The sequence below is a fragment of the Haematobia irritans genome, chromosome 3, assembly GCF_050003625.1.
Source record: "Haematobia irritans isolate KBUSLIRL chromosome 3, ASM5000362v1, whole genome shotgun sequence".
Taxonomy (NCBI): Eukaryota; Metazoa; Arthropoda; class Insecta; order Diptera; family Muscidae; genus Haematobia; species Haematobia irritans.
The window spans coordinates 20357192-20375044 of NC_134399.1; the positions used below are offsets into that span (position 1 = coordinate 20357192).

At 33.0% G+C, this 17853-nt stretch overlaps 1 protein-coding gene and 1 long non-coding RNA gene across 3 annotated transcripts in view; one reads left to right on the forward strand and one right to left on the reverse strand.

Annotated features, from left to right (window-relative positions):
- LOC142230086 (uncharacterized) overlaps positions 1–17853 on the forward strand; it is a 237170-nt gene that overhangs the window by 43654 nt on the left and 175663 nt on the right. For both annotated transcript variants that reach the window (XR_012720574.1, XR_012720573.1), the window contains exon 2: positions 4970–4994. This is a non-coding gene — a long non-coding RNA (uncharacterized LOC142230086). The remainder of the gene's footprint in view (positions 1–4969; positions 4995–17853) is intronic.
- LOC142229608 (uncharacterized) lies at positions 6114–7521 on the reverse strand. Its single transcript, XM_075300186.1, has 2 exons — positions 6292–7521; positions 6114–6235 (listed from the first exon to the last, which is right to left on the reverse strand). Exons 1-2 carry the CDS (start codon positions 7418–7420, stop codon positions 6189–6191), a joined length of 1176 nt encoding a protein of 391 aa, XP_075156301.1. The 5' UTR covers positions 7421–7521; the 3' UTR covers positions 6114–6188.

Consider the following 17853-nt stretch of genomic DNA (forward strand, 5'->3'; position numbering starts at 1 on the left):
TCTTCCAGATCGAGTGATATTTAAATATATGTATTTGGGACAATATATAGCCCCCAACACATTTGACGGATGTGATATGGTATCGAAAATTTAGATCTACAAAGTGGTGCAGGGTATAATATAGTCGGCCCCGCCCGACTTTAGACTTTCCTTACTGGTTTTTTAATTTGGTTTTCCAAAAGCAAACAATATTCGATATAACTTCAAGCCTTAGAAGCAGTATAGATTTGTTCGACTTGGCTGCCTTAGGCATAATTTATGGCCTTGAAGCGGCCTCTAAAGCCATTACATGCTGCACTGTGGTATTTTGGCCCATTCCCGCCGAAGCGCCAGCTTCAGATACTCTTCAAAAGTCCATCGGATTGAGATCCCGATATTTGGTGGCCATTGTTCTGTAGAAATGAAGCGAGGAACCTCCTTTTTAACCACTCTTTATTAACTCATGTTGAATGCCATAGTGATGAGTTGGAATGTCCATGGTCTGTGTCCGAAATGTTTGTTTGCTATTTTTTAGGGTAACTTCCCGATAATAGTAGGCTTTTATTTTGACCACATGGGTGATGAACATGACCGGGGACTTTTACGGCGACCCATACCATTACCATACTATTGGGTATATCCAAAAATTGTTTTCCTATTTCTATTCAAATTTTAATTAATTTTTCTTTGCGATTGCTTGTTTCAATCTCATCAATTGTTGACAGTAAAATTTAGAATCAATCGTTTGACCAGACTGGAATATCTCATAGTGCATGTTTCTTTTCCTATTCCATAGCATTACCTTTATAAGCCTCAATCCTGGTATCCATTACATATTCGGCAGCGCTTGAGTTCTGGTGTCCAAATCTTTGTCTGCTCTTTGTCTTTGTTTGCTAAATGTTAAATTTTTTATAGAATTAAAATTTTGACAAATTTTTCTATAAAAATAATATTTTGATAAAATTTTCTATATTTTAAAAGTCGACAAACAATTTTATACAAACAAAAATCGATAAAATTTTCTATAGAAATAAAATTTCGACATTTTTTATAGAAAACAAATTTTGACAAAACTTTTATATAGAAAAAAAATTTGACAAAGTGTTCTATAGAAAAAAAATTTTGACAAAATTTTCTATAGAAATAAAATTTTAACAAAATTTTCTATAAAAATAAAAATTTCACAAAGTTTTGTATAGTAATAATATTTTGAGAATTTGTTTTGAAAATACATTTTTGATAAAATTTTCTAAAAAACTAAAATTTTGACAAAAAGTTTCTTTGGAACTAAAGTTTGGCAAAATTTTCTATAGACATAAAATTTTGAAAAAAATGTCTATAAAAATAAAATTTTTTATAGAAATAAAATGTTGACAAAATTTTCTATAGAAATAAAATTCGCCAAAGTTTTATATAGAAATAACATTTTGACAAATATTTCTATAGAAATAAACTTTTTTCAAACAATTCTATAGAAATAAAATTTTGACAAAATTTTCTATAGAAATACAATTTTTACAAGATTTTCTCTAGAAATATAATTTTGACAAAATTTTCGATATAAATAAAATTTCGACAACATTTTCTATAGAAATAAATTTTTGATAAAATTTTCTATAAACATAAAATTTTTACAAAAAATTTCTATGGAACTAAAGTTTTGACAAAATTTTCTATGGACATAAAATTTTGCAAAAATTTTATTTAAAAATAATTTTTGACAAAGTTTTCTATAAAAATAAAATTTTGACAAAATTTTCTATAGAATTAAAAGTCGACAAAAGTTTTTGTATACCGAATCTTATGTACCCTCCACCATGGATTGCGTAGAAACGTCTACGAAAGACTGTCATCCACAATCGAATTACTTGGGTTGTGGTATCTTAAAACTCTTAACATCGTTTTCTTAATTGGGAGTTAGCCCATACGTGGTAGAGAGCCAGAATTGAAATATGGGGTCGCTTATATGGGGGCTATATACAATTATGAACTTGATATGGTCTAATTTTTGTGTGATTGGGGATCGATTTATCCGAGGGCTATATATAACTATAGACCGATATGGACCTAATTAGGCATGGTTGTTAACGGCCATATAATAGCACAATGTACCAAATTTCAACTGACTCGGATGAAATTTGCTCCTCCAAGAGGCTCCAAAACCAAATCTCGGGATCGGCTTATTATTGACCGATTACGACCAATTTTTGCATGGTCACTAGAGACCATATACTAACACCATGTCCCAAATTTCAACTGAATTAGATGAATTTTGGTCTTCCAAGAGGCTCCGGAGGTCAAATCTGGTGATCGGTTTATATGGGGGCTATATATAATTATGGACCGATGGGGACCATTTTTTACATGGTCATTAGAGACCATATACTAACACCATGTAAAAATTTCAGCTGGATCGGATGAAATTTGTTTCTCTTATAGGCTCCCCAAGCCAAATCGGGGGATCGGTTTATATGGGGGCTATATATAATTATTGTCCGATGTGAACCAGTTTTTGCATGGTTGTTAGAGATCATATGCTGACACCATGTACCAAATTTCAGCCGAATCGGATGAAATATGCTTCTCTTAGACGCTCCGCAAGCCAAATCTGAGGGTCCCTTTATATGGGGGCTATACGTAAAAGTGGACCCCTATGGTCCATTTGCAGTACCATCTGACCTACATCAATTACAACTACTTGTGCCAAGTTTCAAGTCGATAGCTTCTTTCGTTCGGAAGTTGGGGTGATTTCAACAGACGGACATGCTTAGATCAACTCAGATTTTCACCACGACCCAGAATATATATACTTTATGGGGTCTTAGAGCAATCTTTCAATGTGTTACAAATGGAATGACAAAGTTAATATACCCCCATCCTATGGTGGAGGGTATAAAAATTCACAAAATCTTCTATAGACATACAATTTTGACAACATTTTCTATAGTAATAAAAGTTTGACAAAATTTTCCATAGAAATAAAATTTTGACAAAGTTTTTTAAAGAAATAAAATTTTGAGAATTTTTTTCTTGGAAATAAAGTTTTGACAATATTTTCTATAAACATACAATTTTGAAAAAAATGTCTAAAAAATTAAATTTTTGACAATGTTTTTTAAAGAAATAATATGTTGACAAATTTTTCTATAGAAATAAAATTTGCCAACGTTTTCTGTAGAAATTAAATGTTGACAAAATTTTCTATAGAAATAAAATTTTGAAAAAATGTTCTATAGAAATAAACATTTGACAACATTTTCTATAGGAATAAAATTTTAACAAAACTTCTATAGAAATAAAATGTTGACAAATATTTCTATAAAAATAAAATTTTTTTAAAATTTTGTATAAAAATAACAATTTGACAAAATTTTCTATAGAAATAAAATTTTGACAAAATTGTCTATAAAAATAAAATTTTGACAAAATTTTCTATAAAAATAAAATTTTGATAAAATTTTCTATAGAAATAAAATTTTGTTGTTTTTTGATTTCAGCTTAAAACCATGCATTGACTAAACTATAAGTGTAGCTTAACCAACAGAGGAAAAGAATGTTTGTCAAATTTATTTGGGCAAAGCCCTATAGACTGCAAGAATTACCACATTCCTCATCAGCATCCTCTACTTGCAGCAAAACTATCAACCAATTGTCAGAATAAATTAAGGCAGTTCATTAAAGCCAACAATGAACCACACTTGAAAAAAAAACAACAATGATTAAAAAATAAAACCAACAATAACAAAACAAAACGAAATAAAATTTTGACAACATTTTCTATAAAAATAAAATTTTCACAAAAATTTTTATAGAAATAAAATTTTAAGGTTTTTTTTTTGGAAATTTTTGATAAAATTTTCTATAAAAATAATATTTTGAAAAAAACTTTCTATGGAACTATGGAAGTTTTGACAAAATTTTCTATAGACATAAAATTTTGAAAAAATGTCTATAAAACTAAATTTTTGACAAAGTTTTCTATAGAAATAAAATGTTGACAAAATTTTCTATAGAAATAAAATTTTCCAAAGATTTCTATAGAAATTAAATATCGACAAAATTTTCTATAGAAATAAAAGTTTTCTATAGAAATTAAATGTTGACAAAATTTTCTATAGAAATAAAATTTTCACAAAATTTTCTATAGAAATAAACATTTGACAAAATTTTCTATATTTAGGAATACAATTTTAACAAAATTTCTATAGAAATAAAAATTTGACAAATATTTCTATAAAAATAAAATTTTGACAAATATTTCTTTAGAAATAAAATTTTTTCCAAAATGTCTATAGAAATAAAATTTTAACAAAATATTCTATAGAAATAAAATTTTGACAAAATATTCTATAGAAATAAAATTTTGACAAAATTTTCTATAAAAATAAAATTTTGACAAAATTTTATATGAAAATAAAATTTTGATAAAGTATACAAAAAAATTTTGAAAAAAATTCTGTAGAAATAAAATTTTGACAAAATTTTCTATAGAAATAAAATTTCGACAACATTTTTTATAGAAAACAAAATTTTATGATTTTTATCTCATAATCTCGGCTGTAGGTCTATAACTTAAACTCGAAATTGTTGGTTTCTAGTTTTTTATTTTCCGATATTTCGGTTGACTTCGTCAGACCGTTTTCAAGGATTTTATCCGATGTCTTGTTTTCTGGTAGAAAACCAGACAGCCAAGTAACAAGACATCGGATAAAATCCTTGAAAACGGTCTGACGAAGTCAACCGAAATATCGGAAAATAAAAAACTAGAAACCAACAATTTCGAGTTTAATTTATAGACCTACAGCCGAGATTATGAGATAAAAATCATAAAAATTAAAATAAAAGATCAACAATATCAACAAAAAAGAAAACAAATTTTAACAAAATTTTCTATAAAAATAAAATTTTGCCAAAATTTTCAATGGAACTAAAATTTTAACAAAATTTCCAATAAAGTCAATATCATTAAAAAAAATAATTTTCATTTCAGGTCATACTATCAGAGTGCATTGTGGGTAAGTTATCACTTTTTGTAAAAGTACTAACTTGATAAACATATTTAAAACTTCGACACCCAAATAAATTGTCGCTATTTTACTAGGAGTGATCATAAAATAATATATAAATTTCTAAAATAAAATAATAAAACATATCATTCGAAGAAGCAAAATTTTTTGAGAATAACAAAAATATGATCAAATCACCACAAATTAAGTTTTTTTGTATTTTTCATGTTAGCCTGATACTGAGACAGGCGATTAACGTCCAAATGCCCAGCCAGATCTATACTAAAGGCTGTGGAAAAATTCATTCGCCCGAACTAAAACATGTACAGTCTAGGCGTGTATAGATTTGTATTTGGCGTTTTATTTTCAATGGTTCTATTGATCAAATTCCTTGATCTACTTTGTCTGTAAAGCTCGAAGAATTAATTGTAAAAATTAAGATATTTTTTATTTATTGTTGTTGTTTTTTTATTGCACCTTAAAACCATACATTGACTAAATTACAAGTGTTTTAGTAAAATTTTATTTTTTATTTAGTAAAATTTTCTTCAAATTTTGGTAGATTATTTTTGGCTCGAGCGGCAACCGTGCGTGGATTAAATGAGACCTTAACTTTTTGGCCAGACCGATCCGTTTCTCTGCAGAATTAGAATTTGCGATAAAATATTGGCTAGTATTATTCAAAAAAATCTTTACGTAGAGATAAAAGTCGAAAAACATTAAGAAAAACTTTATTTTTTTAAGTATTTCCTTAATTTTTTAACGAAATCCAAAATACTGAAATGGCATTACATCTGAAGAACTAATGCGAATGGATGCTTAGAAAGATAACTCCCCCTCAATTTCAAGCTCTTGTAAAATCCATTGCTTCTAAGCCAATTTTGCACCACTTCGCTATCCAAAAAGAACATTTTCGTTGCTTTTTTGACTACGTTTTTTTGCTGGGTTGTTAGGAAACACGTTAAGAAAGGATGAGAATATTATTTTTCTAAATCATTGTTTGGAAGTAAAAATGTTTTATTTGTGTTTAAATATTTAGTTTTTTTGGGGGGGGGATATTATTTATATACTGATAATATTATTTTTCAAATATAAACTTTTATATCTTTCAAATACATTTTTTTTAAATTTTTGTTTTATTTTTTTCGCTTTATGAACATCTAAATCCATTGGCCATTATCATTGGATTTTAGGGATTCCCTTTTAAAGTTTCTGATTTCTTGCAAAAGTTGTTTCTGAAATGGTGTCAACTGTTGATACATAGATGATTTAGATTTAGAATTCAGTTGGTTAGCGGAAGTCATACCATTTCCATACGAGTTCAAGTGATTGGTATTATGGCCAGAATTATCTTGGTGATTGATTGTGGATTTTTCTATCATTTTGTGTAGGGGTTCATTAATTTGAGGAGTCTCCAAATTATTATTGACATTGTTAATATTGATTACAATAATGGACGAAGAACCGGGTAGATTTAAATGCATAGATGAATTGGAGGGATTTTCTTCGTCCAAGTCCGTAATAGCTGGGGTTTGCAGAGTGGCGGAGTTTAAAGCTTTTGTTGAGGCTGCTTCCAAAAGAATTTTAATGGCTTCTTGTATATCTTTCTCCGATTTAATATTGGGATTTGAATTGCGAGGTGCTGGTGAAGAGGTTGAATTACCTATGGCTAACTGTAAGTCTTTCTGGGCTTTAGTATTTCTGGAGGGTTTGGGAGGAGCTGTTTTCGAATACTCTGCTGACTCTTCCTCAATAACCTTATCCAAATTGCCTAGTGATGCCTTTCTTCCAATATTAGTGGATAATTGACTACAATCTTGGTCCTCTACATAAACCGGCTCTGCTTTGTATATTCCATCAAAGGAATCCAATTTTTCTGATAACTTCCTGGAATCTAGTCCCTCTGCATAGACTGGCTTTGCCTTGAATATGCCATTAATTTGCACATCTTCAGCTTCTTTTATAAGCAAAGGACTACTCTGAGAACTGTTGATAGTTTTTCGATTTAATGGCAAGGGCTTTATACTTAAAGCCTTTTGTTTCTCTTGTTCCTCCTTGGCCAAGAGTTTATCCAGACCATTGGGTCTTAAACCATTAATGGCAATTGGTGATTTTGGTGTACTGGGATATTTAAGTCCACTATTGAAGCTACGCCAACGTATAAAAGGATTTTCTCCACTAGGTGTTTGAGGAGATCCAAGATCTTTGCCATTATTCCCATTTGCCACAACTTTCTGGGGAGATCCGCGATCTTTGCCATTATTCACATTTGCCACAATTTTCAGCGGTTCGCTTTGTATGGGCGTTGGTTTGGCAAATTTCCTGGGCAATGTTCCACCATCAATATGTGATATTATCTGTGTTGGCGGCTTGAGAACGTCTTCAATGCGGGGACGTGAGGTAATGCCAGGTGTTACATTTTTCTTCGAATCCATATTCTTTCCGCGAAGTATATTTTAATTTTGTTCTTAAAATTTCATTAATATTTTTTTCTTTCTACATGACACTTTGTGGGCTCCCTTCGAACTAAGTAATCACATCGATTGGAAATGTTAGGTATTTGCAATAACTCAGCGGCAAAAATAAGCAATGACTTTATTATTATAATTTTTTTTTTGTTATGTATACCCTACTTTCTAGGAATTGGTAAAATTCTTTCAATAGATAGTTTGTAACATCATTGAAATAAATTTAATCGGTTAATGAACTTAAAACAAGTATATACGGCCGCCAGGGCCAGGCCGAATCTTATGTACCCTCCACCATGGATTGGGTAGAAATTTCTACTAAAGACTGTCATCCACAATCGAATTAATTGGGTTGTGGCAATACTTGCCGATGGCAAAGTATCTTAAAACTTCCTAACACCGTCTTCTAAATTGCAAGGTAGTCCATATGTGGTATATATTAAACTAAAAAAGGCCGATTAAATACGTATATAATTAAGTTTGACAAAATTTTCTATAGAAATAAAATTTTAACGACATTTGGAAAAAATTTTCTATAGAAGTAAAATTTGGACAAAATTTTCTATAGAAATAAAATTTTGTTAAAATTTTCTATAGAAATAAAATTGTGTCCAAATTTTCTATAGAAATAAAATTTTGTCAAAATTTTCTATAGAAATAAAATTGTGTCCAAATTTTCTATAGAAATAAAATTTTGTCAAAATTTTCAAGAGAAATAAAATTTTAACAATATTCTCTATAGAAATAAAATTTTGACAAAATTTTCTATAGAAATAAATTTTTTACAAAATTTTCTATAGAAATAAAATTTTGACAAAATTTTCTATAGAAATAACATTTTGATAATATTTTCTAAAAAAATAAAATTTTGGTAGATTATATTTTGGCTCGAGTGGCAACCATGATTATGAACCGATATGGACCAATTTTTGTGTGATTGGGGATCGGCTATATATAACTATAGACCGATATGGACCAATTTTGGCATGGTTATTAGCGGCCTTATACTAAAACCACGTTGCAAATTTCAACCGGTTCGGATGAATTTTGCTCCTCCAAGAGGCTCCGGAGATCAAATCTGGGGAACGGTTTATATGGGGGCTATATATAATTATGGACCGATATGGACCAATTCTTGCGTGTTTGTTAGAGACCAGCCGGATCGGATGAAATTTGCTTCTCTTAGAGGCTCCGCAAGCCAAATCGGGAGATCGGTTTATATGGGGGCTGTATATAATTATGGACCGATGTGGACCAATTTTTGCATGGTTGTTAGAGACCATATACTAACATCATGTACCAAATTTCAGCCGGATCGGATGAAATTTGCCTCTCTCAGAGCAATCGCAAGCCAAATTTGGGTGTCCGTTTATATGAGGGCTATACGTAAAAGTGGACCGATATGGACCAATTTCTGTACGGTTGTTAGAGACCATATACTAACACCATGTACCAAATTTCAGCCGGATCGGATGAAATTTGCTTCTCTTAGAGCAATCGCAAGCCAAATTTGGGGGTCCGTTTATATGGGGGCTATACGTAAAAGTGGACCGATAAGGACTTATTTTTGCATGGTTGTTGAAGACCATATACCAACATCATATACCAAATTTCAACCGGATCGGATGAAATTTGCTTCTCTTAGAGCAATCGCAAGCCAAATTTGGGGGTCCGTTTATATGGGGGCTATACGTAAAAGTGGACCGATATGGCCAATTTTCAATACCATCCGACCTACATCAATAACAACTACTTGTGTCAAGTTTCAAGTCGATAGCTTGTTTCGTTCGGAAGTTAGCGTGATTTCAACAGACGGACGGACATGCTCAGATCGACTCAGAATTTCACCACGACCCAGAATATATATACTTTATGGGGTCTTAGAGCAATATTTCGATGTGTTACAAACGGAATGACAAAGTTAATATACCCCCATCCTATGGTGGAGGGTATAATAAGTTCCTCAAAAACTATCATGGACTGTCGCAAATATCTCAACGAAAGGGCTCAACAATTTAATGATAACCTTTTTAGGGTGTCCTGCCACGAGAACATACCAAGACAATGCATAGCATATAAGTGACCAAGACGGGATACTACCTTAAGGATTCTATATTCACCTGAAATGATCACAGACTGCCGCAAATATTTCAATGAGATGGCTCAACAGTTTCAAGATCACCTATTTTGAATGTCCTGCCAAAAGAACACACCAGGAAAATGCCACGAGAATATACCAAGGGAGGGCTTACAGTTCAAAGATATCCTATCTAGAGTACCCTGGCACGAGAACATACCAAGGAGAAATATGGCATATAAGTTATCAAGACTACAAACTAACTTATTGACTCTGTGTTCTTCAAAAACTTCCATCGACTGACGCAAATATCTCAATGAGGCAACTCAACAGTTCAATGGTTACCTATCTAGAGCGCCCTGTCACGAGAACATACAAAGAAAATGCATAGAATATAATTTACCAAGACTAGAAAGAACCTTTGGGACTCTATGTTCTTCAAAACTGATCATAGATCGCCTCAAAAATCTCAACAAGATGGTTCAACAGTTTAATGATAACCTATTTAGGGTGGCCTGCCACAAAAACATACCAAGACAATGCATACCAGATAAGTGAGCAAGACGGGATACTACCTTAAGGATTCTATATTCCCCTGAAATGATCATAGACAGCCGCAAATATTTCAATGAGATGGCTCAACAGTTTCAGGATCACCTATTTTGAGTGTCCTGCCACAAGAACATACCAAGGGACGGCATAGCAAGAGTGGAAACTACATTAAGGTCTCTACGTTCCTCATAAACTATCATAGACTGCCGAAATATCTCAACGAGATCGCTTACAGTTCAATGATAACCTATCTAGGTACTTTGCTAGGAGAACGTACCAAAGCGTATAGGCGAGCAAGACTGGAAAGTACCTCAAAAGCGATTATAGACTGCCGTAAGTATCTCTACGAGATATCTAAGCAGTTCACTGATATCCTATCTGGAGTACCCTGGCACGAGAACATACCAAGGAAAAACATGGCATATAAGTCAGCAAGACTAGAAACTAACTTATTGATTCTATATTCTTCAAAAACTTCCATAGACTGACGCAAATATCTCAATGAGATAACTCAACAGTTCAATGGTAACCTATCTAGAGCGCCTTGCCACGAGAACATACCAAGAAAGTGTATAGCATATAAGTTAGCAAGACTAGAAAGAACCTTTGGGACTCTATGTTCTTCAAAACAGATCATAGATCGCCTCAAAAATCTCAACGAGATGGCTCAACAGTTCAATGATAACGTAACTAGGGTGATCTGCCACGAGAACATATCATGGTGTATAAGTTAGCAAGACTACAAACTATTTTACATATTCCAGGGGAACTTGAATCCAATTGCCGATGACAGCTCTACAATGTTTGTTTCAGCAATTAATGTAGGGTTATTTCCATATCATTTTACCTAACCATAATTGATTTCGTGTATTTATTACAAGCATTTATTAAATTTGCTATCATTTCCGAAATGGAAGAGGCTTATTGTGCATGTGAATATTCATTGATATACGAAAAAGGGCCAATTTCACACTACCATGGTTAACTGTGAAGAATGTGAAGCACATATGTAGGCGGTTAATTAGATATATATTTAATAAGGTTGTCACTCTGGTTGTAACATATCGAACTATAGATCTCCAACTATATAAAGTTTAGATATATTTAGATATAAGATATATAGATGTTCGTCTGTCTGTTGTAATCATGCTACAGCTTTCAAGATTGACACAATCGTCTTGAAATTTGACAACGATTCGTTTTTTGTTTACAAGCGGTCAAGTTCGAATATGGACTATATTTGTCCAGGTTTTGATATAGCCCCTTATAAGGCTAAAAAGTCCCCATGTGCCTGGAATTTGAAATCTTGAGATATTTTAAGTCCACAAATACCTGTGTTCAATTAGGTTTACATGGGTCCAGAGGTTTAGATATAGTCCGATCTCCCGATTTGACATGCTAAATATGGTGTGTATCGGTCTATTTTTATACCCTCCACCATAGGATGGGGGTATATTAACTTTGTCATTCCGTTTGTAACACATCGAAATATTGCTCTAAGACCCTATAAAGTATATATATTCTGGGACGTGGTGAAATTCTGAGTCGATCTGAGCATGTCCGTCCGTCTGTTGAAATCACGCTAACTTCCGAACGAAACAAGCTATCGACTTGAAACTTGGCACAAGTAGTTGTTATTGATGTAGGTCGGATGGTATTTCAAATGGGCCATATCGGTTCACTTTTACGTATAGTCCCCATATAAACGGACCCCCAAATTTTGCTTGCGATTGCTCTAAGAGAAGCAAATTTCATCCGAACCGGCTGAAATTTGGTAAATGGTGTTAGTATATGCTCTCTAACAACCATGCAAAAATTGGTCCACATCGGTCCATAATTATATATAGCCCCCATATAAACCGATCCCCTGATTTGGCTTGCGGAGCATCTAAGAGAAGCAAATTTCATCCGATCCGGCTGAAATTTGGTACATGGTGTAAGTATATGGTCTCTAATGACCATGCAAAAATTGGTCAACATCGGTCCATAATTATATATAGCCCCCATATAAACCGATCACCAGATTTGACCTCCGTAGCCTCTTGGAAGACCAAAATTCATCTAATTCAGTTCAAACGTGGTGTTAATATATGGCCTCAAACACCCATGCAAAAATTGGTCGAAATCGGTCCATAATTATATATGGGCCCCATATAAACCGATCCCCAGATTTTACCTCCGGAGCCCCTTGGAAGAGCAAAATTCATCCGATTCGGTTGAAATTTGGTACGTGATGTTAGTATATTGTATCCAACAACCATGCAGGAATTGGTTCATATCAGTCCATAATTATATATAGCTCCCATATAAACCGATCCCCAAATTTGACCTCCGGTGCCTTATGCCTTATATAGCCCCCATATAAACCGATCCCGATATTTGGTTTTGGAGCCTCTTGGAGGAGCAAATTTCATCCGAGTGAGTTGAAATTTGGTAAATTGTGCTAGTATTATATTGCCGTTAACAACTATGCCTAACTAGGTCCATATCGGTCTATAGTTATATATAGCCCTCAGATAAATCGATACCCAATCACACAAAAATTGGTCCATATTAAGTGCATAATTCTATATAGCCCCCATATAAACGACTCCCGTATTTCAATTCTGGCTCTCTACGTACCGTGCAAAAAGTCCATATCGATTCGTAATTATTTGTAGCCTTAACTATACATAACTTTTTTGTCTAATATATACCACGTATGGACTAACTCACAATTTAGAAAATGATGTTAAGAAGTTTTAAGATACCACAACCCAAGTAATTCGATTGTGGATGACACTCTTTCGTAGAAGTTTCTACGCAATCCATGGTGGAGGGTACATAAGATTCGGTCTGGCCGAACTTACGGCCGTATATACTTGTTTTATATAACCCCCTATGTATGCTGCCTTCCCATTTGTCTACTTGGGCTTCTAACACCGCAGTTTTTCCGATTTGTTTGGAGTTGTGTATCGGTCCATGTTTCGATATAGCCCCCTTATAGACCGATCTCACGATTTGACTTCTTGGGTTTCTAGATGCCGAAATTTGTAACATTGAAGTATTTTAGGTCCACAAATAGGCGTGCTAAATATGGTGGGTATGGGTCCATTTTTTTTTTGTATAGACTTCATATAGACTGATCTCACAATGCGACTTCTAGGGCTTCTAGACCTCGAAGATTTTATCCCCTGTACATTATATGAAATCTCGAGGTATTTCAGTTCCACAATGGTTTATATTTGTCCAGGTTTCGATATAGACCCCATATATACACCTAGGTTAGGTTAGGTTAGGTGGCAGCCCCATGTATCAGGCTCACTTAGACTATTAAGTCCATTGTGATACCACATTGGTGAACTTCTCTCTTATTACTGAGTGCTGCCCGATTCCATGTTAAGCTCAATGACAAGGGACCTCCTTTTTATAGCCTATTTCAGCAGAATTGTAAAGAAGAGAGGTGGTACCAACTGCTTACAAAATAACCAAATCAGTGCTGATTTTTGTGGGCGATGTCCCGATCTAGAGCAGCTTCTACGTAACGCTGATATAATTGCTCATTATAATAGAAATATTGCTCAGAAGTGATATATAATCTTGAGTATAGCATTGTTGGCGTGAAGGAAAATAGCATCACCTTTCATGCATCTATACTGCATGAATTGGTTGCAATAACGTAAACGAATGATACTAAACTAGTTTGATTACTCGTTTACGTCATTGCCAACGATTCATGCAGTATGGATGCCCTGCCTACTTTATTGTATACCAAAAAGCGCAACTAAACGCTTACTGCTGAAGTATTTTTTTGCTGGGATTGCAGTGAAACCTCTCAGAAAAAATCGCCTTGTATATGCAAGGCGGGCATGCTTACCATTGCACCGCGGTGGCTCCAAAAATATCCAAGGGGATAGAGTTGAACCATAATTTGTTTCGAATATTGTACAAAAGAGTACAATTGATAGTATCGTCAAGTTTGCTAAATTTAATTGATATCGGATCAGATTTAGATATAGCTCCGATTTCCACCCATATAAACACAGATACCAAACCTTTACTCCGATTTACTTAAAATGGACCGACAGAAGAATTTATATTCAAGGTATACATGCCAAGTTTGGCAGATTCAGATATAACTCCCATATATATCTTTCGCCCGATTTACACTCGCATGACCACGAAGGCGAAAGTTTCACACCAAAAATTTTAAAACTTTTCATAGAGAGTACAATTAGTATTTTGCCAAATTTCGTCAAAATCGGTTCAGGTTTAAATATAGCCCCCATATATACAGTATGTCAAGAAAGTCTTTTGACATTGCCAAATATTTCAAATTCCAGAAATAATTGAAGTAAAAATCGAGTTGTTAATTCGTTTTGAGAAAAATAAAATATGTATACTTTGCAAAATACATAATAAAATATTTTTTAAAATTAAATTATATTTAATTTTGGAATAAAACATAATTTTTATCCTATTGTCAAAACACTTTCTTGACATACTGTATGTTTGTTCGATGGGGGAAATATGGCTAAAATACCTATATTTTACACCCCAGATTCAACTTTTGATATATGACATAGAGAGTAGATTTAAAATTATCTTTAAGTGTGCTGAATTAAGATATAGCGCCAATTTATATGTTCTTCCGATTTGGAGAAATATGGCCATAATACCCAAATTTTACACGAACCTTTTTTTGTAAAAAAAAATTGAAAAATCGTCGAAAAGTACTATCTGCTAATAATGATTCCTAACAATATAAAAATTAATTTAACTGAATTGTGTGAAATTGTTCCTACACATCAAGGTTATCAGTGGAATGTTAGTCATCATCATCATCACCATCAACGGTATACATAGGTAAAAAAGATAAGAATTTGCTTTGAATTTGCGCTGTTTTTTATTCTTTATCAACTCATTTGCAAACAAACTCATCGCAAAATTAAAGTTCATTGGATTTTAATCGAAGAGAAATTTTGGAACTACATATTCGATTTTGTAATAAATTTACAGGGTGCAAAGGTAAAAGAAATGAACTGACTATTCACGCATAGAAGGAATATGATGGTTAGGTTAGGTTATAGAGGATGACACCAAATCCGTAGAACGGAAAAATGGTGTCCACTTAGACCAGGCTGGTCCATTGTGATTCCTCATGGTTGTATCTTTCCTATTCGACATCTGTCTTCTTCCGCCCGGGTCGGTCACATCTCCTGTACGGTTCTCTAGGTCTTCCATCCTGAAGCCTTGATAAGGGCGAGTATATCCTTTAAATTACAGTCCCGTACCTAAGGAATAATAACAAGTATATTCGGCCAGGCCGAAACTTATGTACCTCCACCATGGATTGCATAGAAACTTCTACGAAAGACTGTCATCCACAATCGAATTACTTGGGTTGTGGCATCTTAAAACTTATTAACATTGTTTTCAAACTTGTGAGTTAGTCCATACGTCGCAAATATTAGACAAAAAAGATATGAATAGGTACGTCTACAAATCGATATGGACTTTTTCACGGTACGTAGAGAGCCAGAATTGAAATATGGGGGTCGCTTATATGGGGCCTATAGAGACCATATACTAACAACATGTACCAAATTTCAGCCGGATCGGATGAAATTTGCTTCTCTTAGAGGCTCAGCAACCCAAATCGGGGGATCGGTTTATATGGGGGCTATATATAATTGTGGACCGATGTGGACCAATTTTCGCATGGTTGTTAGAGACCATATACTGACACCATGTACCAAATTTCAGCAGGACCGGATGCAATTTGCTTCTCTTAGAGGCTCCGGAAGCCAAATCTGGGGATCGGTTTATATGGGGGCTATATATATTTATGGACCGATGTGTACCAATTTTTGCATGCTTGATAGAGAACATATACTAACACCATGTACCAAATTTTAGCGGGATCGGATGAAATTTGCTTCTCTTAGAGGCCCCGCAAATGTGGGGATCGGTTTATAATCAAAGTCTAGGTCGCAGTTTTAGTCCAATCGACTTCAAATTTGGCACAAGTATGTGTTTTGGCTCAGAATAAAACCCTATTGATTTTGGAAGAAATCGGTTCAGATTTAGATATAGCTCCCATATATATCTTTCGCCCGATATGGACTTATATGGCCTCAGAAGACAGAGTTTTACCCTAATTTGCTTAAAATTTTGCACAAGAAGAACAATTAGTACTATAGTCAAGTGTGCCAAATTTCATTGAAATCGGTTCAGATTTAGATGTAGCTCCCATATATATATCTTTCGCCCGATATGGACTAATACGGTCCTAGAAGCCAGAGTTATACCCCAATTTGGTTGTAATTTTGCACTAGGAGTCAAGTGTGCTAAATTTTATTGAAATCGGTTCAGATTTAGATATAGCTCCCATATATAGCTTTCGACCGATTTACACTCATATGACCACAGAGGCCAATTTTTTGCTTGAAATTTTGCACAGGGAGTAGAAGTAGCATTGTAGCTATCCGTGCCAAATTTGGTTGAAATCGGTTCAGATTTAGATATAGCTCCCACACTGAAAAAAAGCATGCCCGTTTCCGAAGATTTTGTCTCTACTTTAAAAAATTTGGTATTGATTCCGAGCCAAAGAAGCGGAGAATACAAGTAAAGATACTTTTAAGACACAATTCTCTTTTAAATTTGGGTTTTGTGTACTTGCTTCTAGGAAGCAAATTTTAATTTTTCGCTTCCTCAGCTTGTTATCTTCATACACAGAAAAAAATATCACCAAAATATTTCCAAAGTTAATTGATACAATTAACTTTTAATCAAATTCGGAAGACTAAGTCAGTTTATGATGATGAACATTTTTTTTTAATTTTTAATTAAAATTTTTTTTCAAACAATCAATTGTTAATCCAAATAAAAATTCTAAGCCAATTCAGAATGTAATTGAAAATAGTTACCTTTTTTTAATTAATAAATAAATTGAGTTTTGCAATGAACATCAATTAAATTTTTAATTGAATCAATTAAAAAATTAATTGAAATTTGGCAATGAAATCAATTAATTTTTTAATCAAAAATTTTTTCTATGCCCAATTAAAACTGTGATTGATACTATCATTTTCGTGATTGAAGACATTTCAATTAAAAAATTAATTGGATCAATTAATTTCGTGATTGAATCAGAAAAAAATTTGTTTGTGTGTATGCTATCAAAGTCCTTTAAAAACGAGTTAACGACAACTTTATTTTCCACATAAAGACTCGACTTCCAGTAGAAATTATGCTATGTTTCAAGTAAAAAACTTCTTTAAAATAAAGTTTTGAAAAACATGTCCTATATTTGAACGATTTTTTGCTTTGTTGTCAAGATGCAAAAAGACAACAAATTTAAAGAGAATTTCATTAAATTTAAAGAATTTTTCTGAGTTATTAAAGTCAAGTTGATCTTAGACCAAACATTTTTTCTTTCATGTTATGATACCCAATTTTAAGTGAAATCACTTAATTATAAGGACAATACGACTTCATTGAAAAGTTTATCGACTTTTGGACAAGGAAAAAAACTTTATATTAGAGAAATGCGTCTTCTATGCTAAGCAAAATTTGCATTCGTATTTCAAAGACATGAAATCTTTGACCTCACGACAATATTTTTTTTAGTGCATATATGTACGTTTTTCTGATTTCGTCAAAAATGGTCAAAATACCAAAATTTTCCTTGTAAAATCGCCACTGCTTAGTCGAAAAGTTGTAAAAATGACTCTAATTTTCCTAAACTTCTAATACATATATATCGAGCGATAAATCATAAATAAACTTT